This window comes from Anabrus simplex, chromosome 7 (assembly GCF_040414725.1).
Source record: "Anabrus simplex isolate iqAnaSimp1 chromosome 7, ASM4041472v1, whole genome shotgun sequence".
NCBI classification, from domain to species: domain Eukaryota; kingdom Metazoa; phylum Arthropoda; class Insecta; order Orthoptera; family Tettigoniidae; genus Anabrus; species Anabrus simplex.
Window position 1 is genome coordinate 270,216,770 of NC_090271.1, and position 15,997 is coordinate 270,232,766.

The following is a 15,997-nucleotide window of genomic DNA, read 5'->3' on the forward strand; positions in this document are numbered from 1 at the left end:
CAACCCTTGTACCACTTTTGCAATTTCGCGGCAGTGACGGGAATCGAACCTGGGCCTCATGGGGTGGCAGCTAATCACGCTAACCACACGGTCGGGCACAGTTGTAACTTAAGTTTGTTAGTTGTTTGAAATGCTCAACTACTTCTCAGACCATCTGGGCTGCAACAAGGATGAAGTTCCACGTGAAACAAAAAGAAATAAAACTAATACTTTAAATTTAATACACAATAATAACTTTAAAGCTACAGAGTAGTTCGTAAAATATCAATCAACGTTACAGTAGTGAAGTCTACCAAAAATCACTTTACAAATAATTACGTAACGGGCAATATGTCTTAAAAATAACATTCAAAAAACGTACCCGTGTATCGTACGAGGTAATTTCACATCATGCTGAATCGAGAGCGAAATGCCTTCGGAGCCAGTTTGCTGCCCGCTCTTGAGGAACGGGGAGCAAGTAGGGGAAGTGCATGACGTGCTACGCACTGGTCAGTGGCGTAAAGGTATAGCGCATCTTTCTAGACTAGTTAGATCGCGACATGATACGCGTGAACTCACGTGAGGTGAGAGTAGTGTGTTCCCGCCTTCATCCTCACACCACACGACGTTCAAACCTAGTCGGTAAATGTTGCATTTACTATGGAAGAGAGTTCAGCACAACTTAGGCCGTCGACGCCAACAAGTTTCAAACCTTCTTGGGAAGAAAAAAATAACACACAAAATGTTTAATGTGTAATAAAATATTGAATCACATTAAAAAAATTAATCTGCAACGCCGTTGTTCCTTATGTCATTTCAACAAGTATGACAAATATGAAGGTCGGGAAAGCATTGCGTTACTAGAAAAACTTAAAAATTACACATTTGAGGATGTACAGTACGTACATTTCATATTATTCTACTCAACTCTGTTTATATTCTGTTTGATAAATTATTCCTCAGAGATGATGTACTTATGTACCGGTATGTATTTCATTGCTGCTGTTCATATGTTAACATTTTCGAGTGGCAAGTACAGTACCGCCACTGTATAGAACCCGCCTGTCCGCTGCTCTCTTGTCACGTGACTGACAGCCGTCCGGAGCGGAGCAGGTAACACCGGCTCCCTAGAGCAAGTACGTGATGACTTCTGGCCTATGTCACTCTCTGTAGCTTCGTTCGCTTAATTAGCACTTTGTAGGGAGTACGTAAAAGAGATATTAATGTTAAACATGAAACATGGAATTGCCCTGATTTTCCGATTTTTTTTTCAGATTTAAAGAACACTTTATTAATATTTAGAAATTGATATATCTTTATATATTAATTGAAATACCTCAGCTTTGCATTTGCACTAAAGCCTTTGTAACCCGGTAGAGAGATAGATGTCTAACTAAATGTTACATGATGTGAGAATGGGCTTGTTAGGCTTGGCTCTGGGCAGTAAGTAGCCCTTAGCCCGCTTTAACTCCCAGGAGACAAGTCGCTCCGCCACCCTCCAGTGAACCTCATCACACAGCGTAACAAGACCCCTTGTACTTCTCCTTGGAGGCCACAGTGTCAGCGTGTCTTTCTACTGGAACGAGTTGGTTGGACAGTGAATGACGGGGAGGCTGAACTCGTGTTTCTGTGCTTTTTTTATAGGTTCCGTAACTTACACAGGTAAACAGAACTCGATAGTGTCAGGGCAATGTTTGCTTGCCTATAAATCACCAATCTCGCGATCACGAAGTATCACCCATCAAATTTAATGCATTCCTTCTACTTTCTGTTGGAATCATCCATAATAAATTTGAAATTTTAAGAAATTTGGAATTGCTTTTCCACAGAGAGTACTTTAAAGCGATCAATAAAGTGTATAGATCTGTTCACATGGCTGTGAGGGTGTTTGGGGTTTGTAGTAGGAATGTAAAAGAGAGGGCATATACGTCTCTGTTAAGACCCCAATCAAACTATGGTTCCAGTGTATTCGACCCTCATCAAGATTACTTGATTTGAGAACTGGGAAAAGATCCAAAGAAAAGCAGCTAGAATTGCTCTGAGTGATTTCCGAGAAAAGAGCAGTGTTACGAAACTGTTGCGAAGTTTGGGCTGGGGTGACGTGCGAGAAAGGAGACGAGCTGCTCGACTAAGTAGTATGTTCCGAGCTGTCAATGGGGGGGAGGGGGGAAGGGGTGGAATGTATTAGTAGACGAAATAATTTGAGTGGTGTTTGTAAAAGTAGGAAAGATCACAATATGAAGATAAAGTTGGAATTCAAGAGGACAAATTGGGGCAAACATTTGTTTGTAAGAAGAGGAGTTAGGGATAGCAATAATTAACCAAGGCAGATACCGGTATTCAATAAATTTCCATATCATTTGCAATTATTTAAGAAAAGGTTAGGTGAACAGCAGATAGAGAATCTACCACCTCGTCTTCTAAATTCAGATCAGTGGTGATTGATTGATTGATTGATTGATTGATTGGTTTATTGATTGATTGATTGATTGATTGATTGATTGATTGATTGATTGATTGATTGATTGATTGATTGATTGATTGATTGACTTGTAATCGTGAAAGATTTCAGTTTAATCTGAGAGATAAAATAGAACGGGGTAGTTTATTTTGGCATGTCTGAAACGGTACGGAGCGGAGTAGTCTCGCGTGAAAATACGCTATGACTGTGGAGCCCAGTTCATATTCAGGGGCGAGTGTGTTCGAACTCCACCGTCGGATACCCTGAGGTAGGATCGATGCTACTAATGCCATTCCTTAAGCAGTTAGTTTGAAAATGTTGATCGTACGGTCATTTAGTGCGTGCATTTAAGTGGGCTTGGCATACCGAAATGTAATAGCAACTTCTGGCTCGGCGAGGACAGCAACGGGAAACTACCTTACTTCTCATTTTGCAGGTAAACATCTTCAGTGATGCCTAGGCCATGTAAGACAGTTGATGGTGGAGCTTTTGAGGTTCCAACCAGACTTCGGTATGAACAAATAAATATTTAAGGAAAATAAAAAATGCTTAAGATATGAACGGAGTGTTGTGTATCGAAGGCACCAAGTGAAATGCAATTTTGTAGCATGATCAACTAGGAGATCGGAACATCACCGCGCGCTTCCAAAAATGGCTTTCACTGTCGCAGATCTTAAAATTTCTGGAATAGAACCAGCGTTTGGGTGGTTAGGACTTGTGCGTTTGCAGAATTTCGCCCAGACGCGCCATTTGGGCTCATCAGTTGGATTGGCACGCCATTTCAAGACTCTGCTGAGCAGTGGCAGACCAACTGCGTGGTCCCGCCGTGTTAGCAAATAGGGATTTCTAACCTGCTAAACGAGAAGTGAATTCTCCGTGTTTACATAGGCTGTCCACAACATGACAAAAGGATTGATTCTGTATAGGAGTCCGTCGGTTTACACGTTTATGCAAATAAATTATTATTAAATGAATAGCATGCAGGTATATTTGTGATACGTTGCGCGGAAAGGGACCTGAAGTGAGATATTTCACTTTTGAGAATTTCGTGGTTCTAAAATTGGCGTAAGGTACTGAAAATGAAAAATGAAAACCTGCAACCTGTTTTCCAGTCATTGACCGGGTCAGGGATGTAATGAATGAAGCATATATAGGCTGTTATTACAATGGGGTCGCCACTCCCAAGGTGATTTATTAATGAGTGATAAATGCTATGAAATGATAAAGGAGAGTGTTGCTGGAATGAAAGATGACAGGGAAAACCGGAGTACCCGGAGAAAAACCTGTCCCGCCTCCGCTTTGTCCAGCACAAATCTCACTTGGAGTGACCGGGATTTGAACCACGGTATCCAGCGGTGAGAGGCCGGCGCGCTGCCGTCTGAGCCACGGAGGGCGGACTGGCGTAAGGTACTAAGCATCTTAAAAATAATTCATGATTCTACGTGGAAAACTTCAGAAGTCAGTAATTATTTATTGCAGTTATTGCATGACTTTTCAGCTTTCACTAACTTTCATGCTATTTACACAAAGTAGCTTAGTAGAAAACCCATAGGTAGCGCAAAAAGACAAAACATAGAAATGCAACGCTTACACCACAGACACTTTTGTTCAGTTCTGCTGAAAAATTTCCATTGCCCACTTTGGGGTCCTTTCCGCGCAACGGGCTACAAGCAGAGATGACAAACATTTGAATCTAACGATATTTAAGCTTTTCAGTTTTTACAGTTTGCTTTACGTCACGCTGACACATATACTTCATATGACGACGATGGGATAGGAAAGGGTTACGAGCGGGAAGGAAGCGACCGTGGCCTTAAATAAGATACAGACCCAGCATTTTCCAGGTGTAAAAATTGGAAACCTCTAAAAACAAACTTCAGGGCTGCCAAAAGTTCGATTCGAACCCACTGTCTCCCGAATGTAAGTTTTAAGCTACGTTTTCCAAACCACACAGCCTCTCGCTCAGAAAGAAATTATCTGACTGTAGGCTAAATGTACTATAGGCCTTTGTCGCCTCCGTCAGCAAGGGGTGTTCGTGGATACATTTGATGTATATTGAGTCGGCATGATGTGGTCTTCAATATGACATGTGTGATTATATCATTAATACACGTAGACCTCGTAACTAAATTTGATAGGTAATTGGGAACCATAACAGCAATAGAATTTATAGTTAGGTCCTCGGATGCAGAAAAACATATCCAGTCCTGTAGATGGTTTTCCGTGGCTTCCCATTCTACTGCAGGCAATTGCCGACACTGTACCTTAATAATAATAATAATAATAATAATAATAATAATAATAATAATAATAATAATAATAATAATAATAATAATAATCGTATGGCCTCAGCTACCGTGTGCAGACATTTCAATTTGACGCCATCGGGCTGTCTGCTCGTCAATTTCGACGTTCCGTTTTACTCTAGGCCACCACTAGATGGCAGACCGAGTAAACTGAAACTCTCTTGGGCGTCTATGGCTGAGATTTAATGAATTTTGTCGGGTAAACACCAAATGTGTCACCAGAGATTTTTTACATGCCGACATGGAGTGTCGAATGGACTTTTTTCCGCCCTTAAAAAATCCGACTACCTCTGCCGGGTTTGAACCCGCTATCTTGGGATCCGGAGGCCGACACTCTACCGCTGATCCACAGAGGCAGCTACTGTACCTTAATGAATGCCACCGTCGATTCTTTCCCACACCTAGCCCTTTTCTGCCCGATCGTCGCCATAAGACATATCTGTGACACTGCAACTTAAAGCAAATTTTAAAACAATTGACGCCTATGCTGGGTGCGAAAATGACATATTTATATCTACCAGCCAGAGTCGTCGAATGATAAAATCATTTCTCACGTTCCTGAGGTCAGATTGCACGTAATATTGGAGAATGCATAGCTACGGTAATAGAATCAGCAAACATGTAAGATAAAAATGAATACTTGCTTTAATTCCCAATTTGTTGTTAATTATTTCGAACGACGCTTGGAAACATTCACCCAGAACTTGAGATATATTGCATTTCCATGACATTTCACAATTTTCCGGCACTTGTAAACATTCTACACTTACAGCTAAAAAACTTAATAAATGTCCTATAAGAATTCTTTCCTGTAACGAAGAGGTAATAGATAAGAGCGAAAAATCTCTTCAACATGATATACTGTGTTTATTTGTGGAATGAATTGCTTAATAATTTGAGTTGTTAGACCACATAATTTCGATTGTGCATTGGTAATACCCCGAATGAATATTCCTGCGCGTGTTGAAATAATAGCCATAATAATCTTCGAACAGCAGACAGTTGGTATCCTGGGAATGCTGTTTGTCAAATCAGACAGTCTTTGGAATTTTTAAATCAGCTCCTTCCATAGCGCTCATTTATTTATGATAGGATTACAGTAGAGCTTCGCAAAGAATTGAAGAGTTATTTAATCAAAACATGACAAGCAGTACATCTTTGGATACCTCTGTCTCTTGGTAATATCACATGAAATTTACAATGAAAAATTTCAGTAATTCTACAACCAGCTGGAAGAAAGAAGACCCGGACTGGTTAGCTCAGACGATAGCGTACTGGATTTCTAAGTGTACGTTGGCAGGTTCAATCCCGGCTCAGTCTGGTGGTATGTCAAGGTGCATAAATACGTCAGCCTCAAGTCGGTAGATTTACCGGCACGTTAAAGAAATCCCTCGGGAAGAAAAACGGCACTTAGACATCTACGAAAAGCGTACAAGTAGTTAGTGGGACGTAGAAGTATTATTATTATTATTATTATTATTATTATCATCATCATCATCATCTGTTTACCCTCCAGGGTCGGCTTTTCCCTCGGACACAGCGAGGGATCCCACCTCTACCGCCTCAAGGGCAGTGTCCTGGAGCTTCAGACTCTTGGTCGGGGGATACAACTGGGGAGAATGACCAGTACCTCGCCCAGGCGGCCTCACCTGCTATGCTGAACAGGGGCCTTGTGGAGGGATGGGAAGATTGGAAGGGATAGGCAAGGAAGAGGGAAGGAAGCGGCCGTGGCCTTATGTTAGGTACCATCCCGGCATTCGCCTGGAGGAGAAGTCGAAAACCACTTCCAGGATGGCTGAGGTGGGAATCGAACCCACCTCTACTCAGTTGACCTCCCGAGGCTGAGTGGACCCCGTTCCAGCCCTCGTACCACTTTTCAAATTTCGTGGCAGAGCCGGGAATCGAACCCGGGCCTCCGGGGGTGGCAGCTAATCACGCTAACCACTACACCACAGAGGCGGACATTATTATTATTATTATCATTATTATTATTATCAAGATTTAATGGATACAACTGTCAGTTTTTCTAGTAACTTACCCAACGTGTTCTAATAATACTTTCAAAGACTTTCAAATTGGTAACCTTTAACCCTAACAATATCAAGGAGAACGGTGATCATTCTGTCCGGACACTTTAAAACGTTTAATTACCCACACAAATTCCTGTACACATTCACGATTTTTAGCTAAACTCAGAAAGGGAAGTGGGAGTTTGGTGATCTAGGTATGGACTTCTGAGGCATTTCCAGTTACCCTAGGAACTTAAAACTTGCCACCAGAGAATCTGATATCCCAATATGCCCAACATACTGAAAATTCTAAACTCTCTGACGTGGGGAGCTGGGAGGGGTTGTAATTTGGAAATCAGAAAATTAATAGCATATAGCCAATATTAAGTTTATATCCCAAAGCGATGTTCAGTAGCTTTTGTGGGCAGGAACGTGAATGTGTATTACGTAATATCGCTGAGTCCACATTCATTTTTAACATTAAAATCTGATAGAATGTTGAGAATATTTTTAGTTATATTAAGGAGGTAATTATATTATTAAGTGAAAGTCAAAATTTAACGATGTTTGAAGGTTGTTATTCAATAATGTGAATAGATGAATTAATTAGTTACATATAGGCATCCCTAAACTTAAAAATTTCTGTAGAACTTCGGGGAACGAGATAGAGGGGTTCGGATGGGAAACGACAATCAACCAGGGTGTGAGGCAATGGTGCAGCCTGTCTTTCCTACTCTTTTCATGTACATGTAGAGGAGGAAATTAAGAGAATGTAGGCAAAATGAGGATGAGGAGTCCCTTTTCAGGCCGACGCAATTAAAGATCTCAGATTTGCTGAAATTATGGTAATCTTGTCGGAATCAGAACCAGATTTGAAAGAGATGTGGAATGGAATGTGTACAGTTTTAAATCTGAGTACAAATTTAAAACTAAGAAACCTTCATTCTTCGTTGTGTCGGAAATCTTCGTTTTAAGCTGGGCTGAGTGCCTCAGACGGTTGAGTTGCTGGCCTTCTGACCTCAACTTGGCAGGTTCGATCCAGGCTCAGTCCGGCGGTATTTGAAGGTGCTGAAATACGTCAGCCTCGTCTCCGTAGATTTACTGCCGGCACGTTAAAGAATATCTGCGGGGCTAAATTCCGGCACCACGGCGGCTCCGAGAACCGTAAAAGTAGTTAGTGGGACTTAAAAAGAATAACATTAATTAGCTTCCGTTTTGCCTTCTGGTAAGTGATAAGAGAGGATGGTTGCCAAGTTTTACTAAATATTGAAACAATAACGACCACCGCCACTAGATGGTATTACTGCTACAACATAAAAGCAATCCGTTTACCTACGGGTATACATCACCTAGGTGAGCTTTCCTGTATGTCATATGTTAAGGTAAAAATTATTTCAGGGCGACTTGGCCGTGCGGATAGGGCAGCACACCTGTGAAATTGTATCCGGCAGATGGTGAGTTCAAGCCCCATTGTCGGCAGCCCTGAGGATGGTTTTCCGTTGTTTCCCATTTTCACACCAGGCAAATGCTGGGAATGTACCGTAATAAAGGCCACGATCCCTTCCTTCAGACTCTTAGGTCTTTCCCATCCCATCGTCACCATAAGACCTATCTGTGTCGGTGTGATGTGAAACAAATTGTAAAAGCGAATTCATATATTATGCGTTATATTCATTTTTGTAATCCTCGACCTCCATGGTCACATTTTTTGCAAGTCAGATGCCGTTATTTTTCATAAAAATGAAATTAATACAATGAAAAATTGGGGGGGGGGGTGAGAAATTTATCCGCTCTCTTTGGTGTTTCTCCAAATAGAATCGACTTTAGTACTGCTAGAGTTAATACATTTAATGACCATACGAAAAAAAATGATTGTTAAAATTGCTATGTGAATATATTTCAGCTTAGGAATCTAACTAGAATGGTTCCGTCATCTACGGTTCGGTATTTTTCAACGAATTTCCGTTCTAAATGATACATGTGCTGCGGGTCAGTATTTATCCCCTGAATATTGTCGGTTTGCATTCTCATCAAATAATCCATAAAGAACATTATTACTTGTCTGAATTGTTGAATTCCCTTAGTAAATATTCTGTGATGTCATCCCGTCTGAAATTTGAAACGTATCAGGTCTCAAACAATGTAAAAAAACGAAACACACGCAGTTCAGAAAAGCCTCAGGAAATAAAATTTAAGATACAATTAATGATCTAGGAAAATCAGCCGTAGAGGAGAAAGGAAGGAGAGGAAAACATCACCGAAAATCTTAAACGTAGTTAGTGGGACGTAAAGCTAATAACGTTATTATTCTTTTTCCATTGTATAAAAGTCGATCCAGTTTTCGTCTCATTCCTTCACTCTGTCCTGCACCAGTTTCTCCCAGGCGTCTATGAATGGTAGTCGTCTCTTCATCCGGAAGTCTTCGATGAAGAAGGTCTCTTTGACAAGTTCATATGCTAGTCAAGATTTTTCGTATTTCGGCATCCCCAGGGTAGCTTTCAGAAAGCGCGACTTGACTGCTTCGATTTTCCTCAAGTCCGCCATGGCCAACTTCTCCCGGCCCGTATGTGGCGATAGGAGCTATTTTAGCCTCAAATACTCTCATAGCGGTTCCCAGTGAAAGCATCGCTTTTTTTATAATAATAATAATAATAATCATCATCATCATCATCTTATGGTCTCAGCTGGTTTGCGTATATACCAGTCTGAGTGGCTCGACGGTTAAAGCTCTGGCTTCTTAGTCGGATTAAATTGTTATCTTGTGGCTTGGTCCACTGCTATTTGAAAGTGCTCAATTACGTCAGATTTGTGTCAGTAGATTCTTCCAGGAGGTAAAATGCCTCATTCGGGACGAAATTCCAGAACTTCGATGATTCTGATAACCGTAGAAAGCAATTAGGAGGATGTAAAATCAAAATCATCCCGCCCTACTGTATTACTTTGTGCAGAAAATATGATGTAATATAATTAAAGCTGCTAACATATTGGTTTCAATTTTACCCTGCAAGTATTCCTTGCGCTTCGGGGCGCGCATGTGTGAGCTGTGAGATAGTGGGTTCGAACCCAATTGTTGGCAGCCCTGAATATGGTTTTCCGTGGTTTCCCATTTTCGCACCAGAAAAATGCTGGGGTTCTACCTTATTTGAGGCCAAGGTCGCTTCCTTCCCACTCCTAGGTATTTCCTGTCCGATCGTCTCCATAAGGTCTGTCCGCATCGGTGTAACCTAAAGCAAATTATAAAGAAGGAAAAGAACATCCAGAACTCTATTGGGCGACTCATTGCTGAGCTTGAGCCTGAAGGAGGATAATTACAAGTATATATTGAATAAATCAGAATGCTCTTCCTGTAATCGAGAGTACCATACATTTTTAGATATTATTAAATTCTAAAGAATTCTTTTATATATCTATAACGCCACTGACTCTCAATTCTTTTGATTTCACCTATTCGCTTCATTTATTTGCAATCCATGATGTCGCTGTAGGGTGCTTGTGTGAATCTGGGATTACTGATTCAATAGAGAGACGCTGTGTGGATTCTTTTCTTCATTCCGTCCTTTCTCTCCCCGTTTGCTTTTTGAGAAGCAAAGGAAGTGGAGGGAACAGAAGAGCTCGTCTTATGCTGGGCTCCAGTGTTGATGCAAATACGCTCTTCATTCTTAAGGCCGTGACGTGTTTCTTAGCACTAAATTCTATTCACTTTGCATTTCTTTATTCTTTCACCCTTATTTTCCTCCTCCTATGAGAGCCACAATCATTGACAATGAATTCAAATTCGCGGCCTACAAAATTAGTAATTTTTTTAATTCAGAAAAAGAAGCTGTTTTAATTGGTCGACTGTTGTATTCCTCTGAATGATTCATTCAGTTACATTATTTAATAGCTGATTTCAGTTTAAAACTAAAAGGAGGGATTCTATTAGTAAATAACAATGCACTAAACTTTCTACAGTAAGTACATTCAAAGAGGCTGCCTGGCCGACACGGTAAAGACCTTTTCGGATCACCGAGAAGGCTGTAGGTTCTACACTCAGGAGGTCGACAAGTTTATAAAAAAAGGACAATCAGATGTTCAGTTCCTACTCAATAAGTCGAAAAGTGCAGAAGGGTGACTTCCACTCGAGAGTTCACTCAGAATACAACAGAAATCAGTTTTGCAAATTTGCTCAATCGTTTTAAATTAATACGCAAGAGATATACATTTTTTGTTTACTTAATCCGAGATGAAAATTAATTGTAGCCCAAAATTTCAATGTGTTTTGGATAAAATTCAAATTTTACTGTCTAGGTGGATATATAAAGTTCTTCTGCCTATACCGAGCGAGTTTGCTGTTCGGTCAGGGACACGCAGCTGTGAGCTTGCTTTCGGGAGATGGTGGGTTTGGATTCCACTGTCGGCAGCCCTGGAGAATATTTTAGCCGTGCATTCCCATTTTCACCCCCAGGGAAATGCTGTTGCTGTATCTTGACTAAGTCCACCGCCGTATCCTTCCCTCTCTTAGGCATTTCCTTCCCCATCGTCGCCTTAGGACCTACCTGCGATGGCGAGACGTAAATCCAACTTTAAAAAAACTTCTGCCTATGGACTTCGAGCCTGTCAAATAATGTCTGTTGCATCAATCGGAACAAATACCGTCATGGTTGGTAGACAATGTACCACAACCACTCTACATGCAATTTGTCTGCCTGCTTACTGAGACTTAGGTTAACAAAATATTTTACTGCGACTCACACCATGAGATAGATACAAAAATACTGCATTCATCAGGAAATAGCAACAGGCGGAAAATGTAAGTTAAGGGGCTGAATCACTCAGGCGTTAAAGGACTGGCTTTCTGAGACCAGGTGTCATCCTGGTTCAGTCCAGTGATATTTGAAGGTGCTCAAATACGTCGTCATCGTTTTGGCACGTAGAGAAACTCCTACGGTACAAAATTCTGCCAACTAGACGTCTCCGAAAACCATAGCAATGTAGTTATTTAAAACAAATAATAATGATAATAATAAATAACAATAATAACAACAATAATGATAATAATGATAATAATAGTAATAATAATATAATAATATTATTACATAAGTTAAGAAAAAAGAAAGGAACAGAAAGTAACGTTTAATATGACGACGAATCTTTTGAACAGTAAAGTTCCTCGGAAGGGATACAGTTTTCCAGAAAATGGGCATTGTTGTTGTATCGTACCCAGGGGTAATAACCCTCTAGGACGATGCCTCCATTTCCTGAGTAAACATCCGACTAACTCAGGGTTGGGCAGTGAGTGGGTAGATTGTCGCGGGTAAGTCTAAATGTTGAAGTTTATCACTTGTCCCTAAGCACTAGACAGGAATAATTTCTCCAATGAGAAACACTGGTATGGGGTAAGATGAGTTTATTACATAAAATAACCCCGAATCATACTACAACAAATAAAAATCCAAATTTAAAAAACGCGAATGAAATTTGTATATAAATAGAATTGAAATGAAAATGGACCACAAGCGTTAATTACGCATATAAATTAAATGATAAAATGAAAGTTCCAAATCACAACATTAAAATATTTATGCGCTTCAAAAATAATTCCACATTATTGTCCAATGTTCCTATTCGTATGGAGTAGCTTGATTTTAAGTATCACCATAATACGGATTGAAAGTCAGTGTAGTTGCCGCAATAGTTACCTTTAAATTAAGACGCAATGGGACATGATATGAACAACAAAAAATACTAGTGGCATTTCCCTACGCTACATTTACAATAATCACAACACAATTAAAATATTTCAAGTATTTACATTGGATCAGGTAGGGGAAAACTTATATACTACACTGACTCGACGTGAAACGCGGTTCACCAAAGGATCTAGATTGACCACAAATATTCACTCAGCACTCGGGCTGTTCACCACTAAACAACAAGAAAACATATCAAAAACAACATGAAATCACATAAAACACCATCCTGTAAGAGAAAACAAATAATGTATGTACTTTAATAAACAAGTGGAAAGCAATGGGCAACATTGTGTTCCTCTGATGCCTTTTCGCACCGGATAATGCCCTTCATCCGTCACATATTTCCTGCTTTGTAGTGGGCTGGAAAGAATGTTAAAACTCAAGACTGCTCTGGGTACTTGGTCACTGTTTCGACAAGATTATATAATGGAAATAATATCTCACTTCGCGCTGTCCGTATAACCACGGCTGATAAGCTAACTTATAGGGCGGCTAGTATCTCAGCAATATACACAACATACACAACATACACAATCGTACATCTTGCCAGCATGCCACTATACCTCAACACACACATCATATTCACTGGCCTGACGTTATTTTCACGTCAATTCTGATTCTCAATAATCTCTCAGAATACGATCACAGGCCTATTCTCGCTTCACACAATTCTTATAACATCACCAGACATGCAATCTGCCTGCATCATTAATTTCATATTTCAGCATGCACCAAATTCTCTTGCATATCTTATAATCTTATCAGACTTCCTCATTATATATCAGGGTTCGATTCACTCTCAAATCATCGTAGACTACAAAAGAGTTTCCAACCACATTAGAAGAATCTATTCTAGTCAACGGTGCATATACAGCTCCATACGTGTCACAGCTCTTGAAATACATGCATCATGCATCCTATTCATCACTAATCTTTCAAAATGAAAAAAATTAGTTTCCACACCGAGAGTGTGTAACTCGGAAAGTGGATGTTTTGGCAATTTAATCCTTCTATCTCTATCAAACAAAACATAGGAATAACCTTAAGCTAGGTAAAATGCCTAATTTACACCAATAAATGCAAAATAAATCCTAAAATCTCCCTCAATATCCCATTTAGCTAATCAAAAAGTAAAATAAATAGGCCTATAGAGAAATCATGAGATCCCCTCCTATCCATATTTACAGCATCACTAATATAAAATAAACACATGCCGACAGGCAAAAATTACATTAAAGGAAATCCCTAAACTGAGCCTCACTGGTATTAATCGTAATTCATAAAACATGCCATTTAATTAATACATGCGTCTTATCTTGGCAACTCCTTGGACATTGGTAGCAGTTTACATCCCTGCTACGGTGGTGGTCTTCTCCATCTTCAACAAGTTTCAACACATGGAAACAGTCTTCTTTCTTCTAAGGGCAGTGCCATCTTCTTGGGGTTAGTTCCTGTACACTTCAACACACAGGATTCTGGTAAATACCTCTTCACCGCTCACCATGCACGTGCCGAATAAAGCCTTTGTCAGCTTGAATTTATGCCAACATTAATATAACAGCACAAAACACACGTAATATTCACAATACAAAACTGTTTAGGGTTTAAAAACAGTCAGTTAGAGCGGCTCGCGTTTCGATACGAAAGTCCTTCGCGATACACGACCGACCCGAAAGTACAATGCGGATGAGCGTCCCTCACTCAATCACCAGTCTGCGGCTAAAATTACCGTCTGTTACTTTGGGAAATGAATTTGCGACTTAGCCCAATTGGCGATTTATAACTGAATCCGGTTTACGTAGCACTGTTCACAAAATAAATGCACTGTTTTCGGTACGTACGACCTTTGTTAGATTTCTGCCCACGTGGCAGCATTCGCGCAGAGATAAAAGCGAAGTATGGAACGATGTTCACTTCACGGCAACACACACACAATAAGAAGGACGCTCCCGATTAGTGGGGCGCTTAAGTAACATAGCCAACGCCGTTGTAGCTAGAGGATTCCCAGTATGTTGAAATATTCAACCAATCATCGTGCTTGTTACCGACAATGACTTTGATATTTATTAAAATTTATATCAGACTCACTCCTGATGATTTATTACTCAGATAATTGTTATAACGTAATCCTGATTATTTGTCACTCTCAGACCTGTGGAAAACCATCAAATAACAGAACTGACTTCTCTTTATCGATGTACACTTCACACATATATCCATATTGGTCAACCTGGGATTTTAATTCTGCGCGGTCCATAATTCATATTAGCAACACCCTCACTTCATAATTGGCTGAACACTCCTCGTGGCCAACGAATTCTACACTTGCAGAGTTGTGCTAACTCCTGGTAAAGCTCAAAATTTCCCACGGTTTCAAGCAAGCTTCGCGCAACGTACAGCGACATTACGTCTCCATGGACTTCCGGTCTCAACTATTCTGTAAACTGCTACTTTTCCAATGCCTGACTGAAGTCCACTTTTGTATAATTATTTAATATGGCAAATATATTACTTGATCTCTCATATGGGGCGTCAGGGTACGGATCAGTTGTATTGTTTTCGTTGGCAGAATTGTAATTTTGTGCTGAATATCGTCAGTCATTTCTGCTCCATATTATCTTGCTTAAAAGTGTTCGCTGAGGAAAGATGCAGCATATACAATATGTGTGAAAATACATGTATCTTCGGACGTATCCTTACATGCTCCCTTCAATTTGTGATATTCTAAATATTTCTTTTCTCCAAATACTTAAAGATGCATACTTGAATCCAAGGTGATAAAATAGGGAAAGTATTTTAGGTATGAATAGGTTGTAATGCAAACGTATTTGAACAAGGCGCAAGTATCATCTCGCCACTCTACAGTTACGTCAACGAGTTGCATAAGCTTCAGAGGTTCTGATAGTTCAGATCGCAAATCACACTGCAGAACCGCATTGCTGGTAGGAGACAGTTGCGCCTTGGGTTAAATTAACGATTAGTTCCTAAAAATCGAACTCTGCAACTACATAGAGGATATTAATAGACATTAGAATATTAATCTTTTTCTCTTTATTAACTATGACTGTTTTGTTTTAATGTTGCAGGTTCTCTGGTACCGGGACACTCTTCGTCTGGATACTACCGAACGAGCCATTATGGAAACTCGAGGTTCCCGGCATACTCTCATTCTGCGAAAGGTGCAGGCTTCTGATTTCGGCAACTACAGCTGCGTGGCGGACAATGCTTTAGGAAAAACACGCCAGTACGTGGAGCTCTCAGGTTAGTCTTCATGATCGACAGTTATTACTAAGTATGGGATAATAAATGTATATCAAAAGGCATTTACTGTAATGTGTACTTTGGTGACAACTATTCAAAATTAATCCTTGTGACATTTAGCTGGTGTAGTAGTAAATAAATAAACCGCCACGTTTCTAATCGACTGTCTGATGTGCTTTAAGGCAATTAGGAATAACCAAATGATCATGGCGTATTGACTTCCACATACAATATTAACTGTACTATCTG

At 40.1% G+C, this 15,997-nt stretch overlaps 1 protein-coding gene across 1 annotated transcript in view; it reads left to right on the forward strand.

The window, feature by feature from the left end:
* The window catches only part of LOC136877810 (protein CEPU-1), a 780,334-nt gene that overhangs the window by 698,185 nt on the left and 66,152 nt on the right, over nucleotides 1–15,997 (forward strand). The window contains exon 5 of the mRNA XM_068228540.1: nucleotides 15,574–15,748. Coding sequence (XP_068084641.1) covers nucleotides 15,574–15,748 — 175 coding nt within the window. The remainder of the gene's footprint in view (nucleotides 1–15,573; nucleotides 15,749–15,997) is intronic.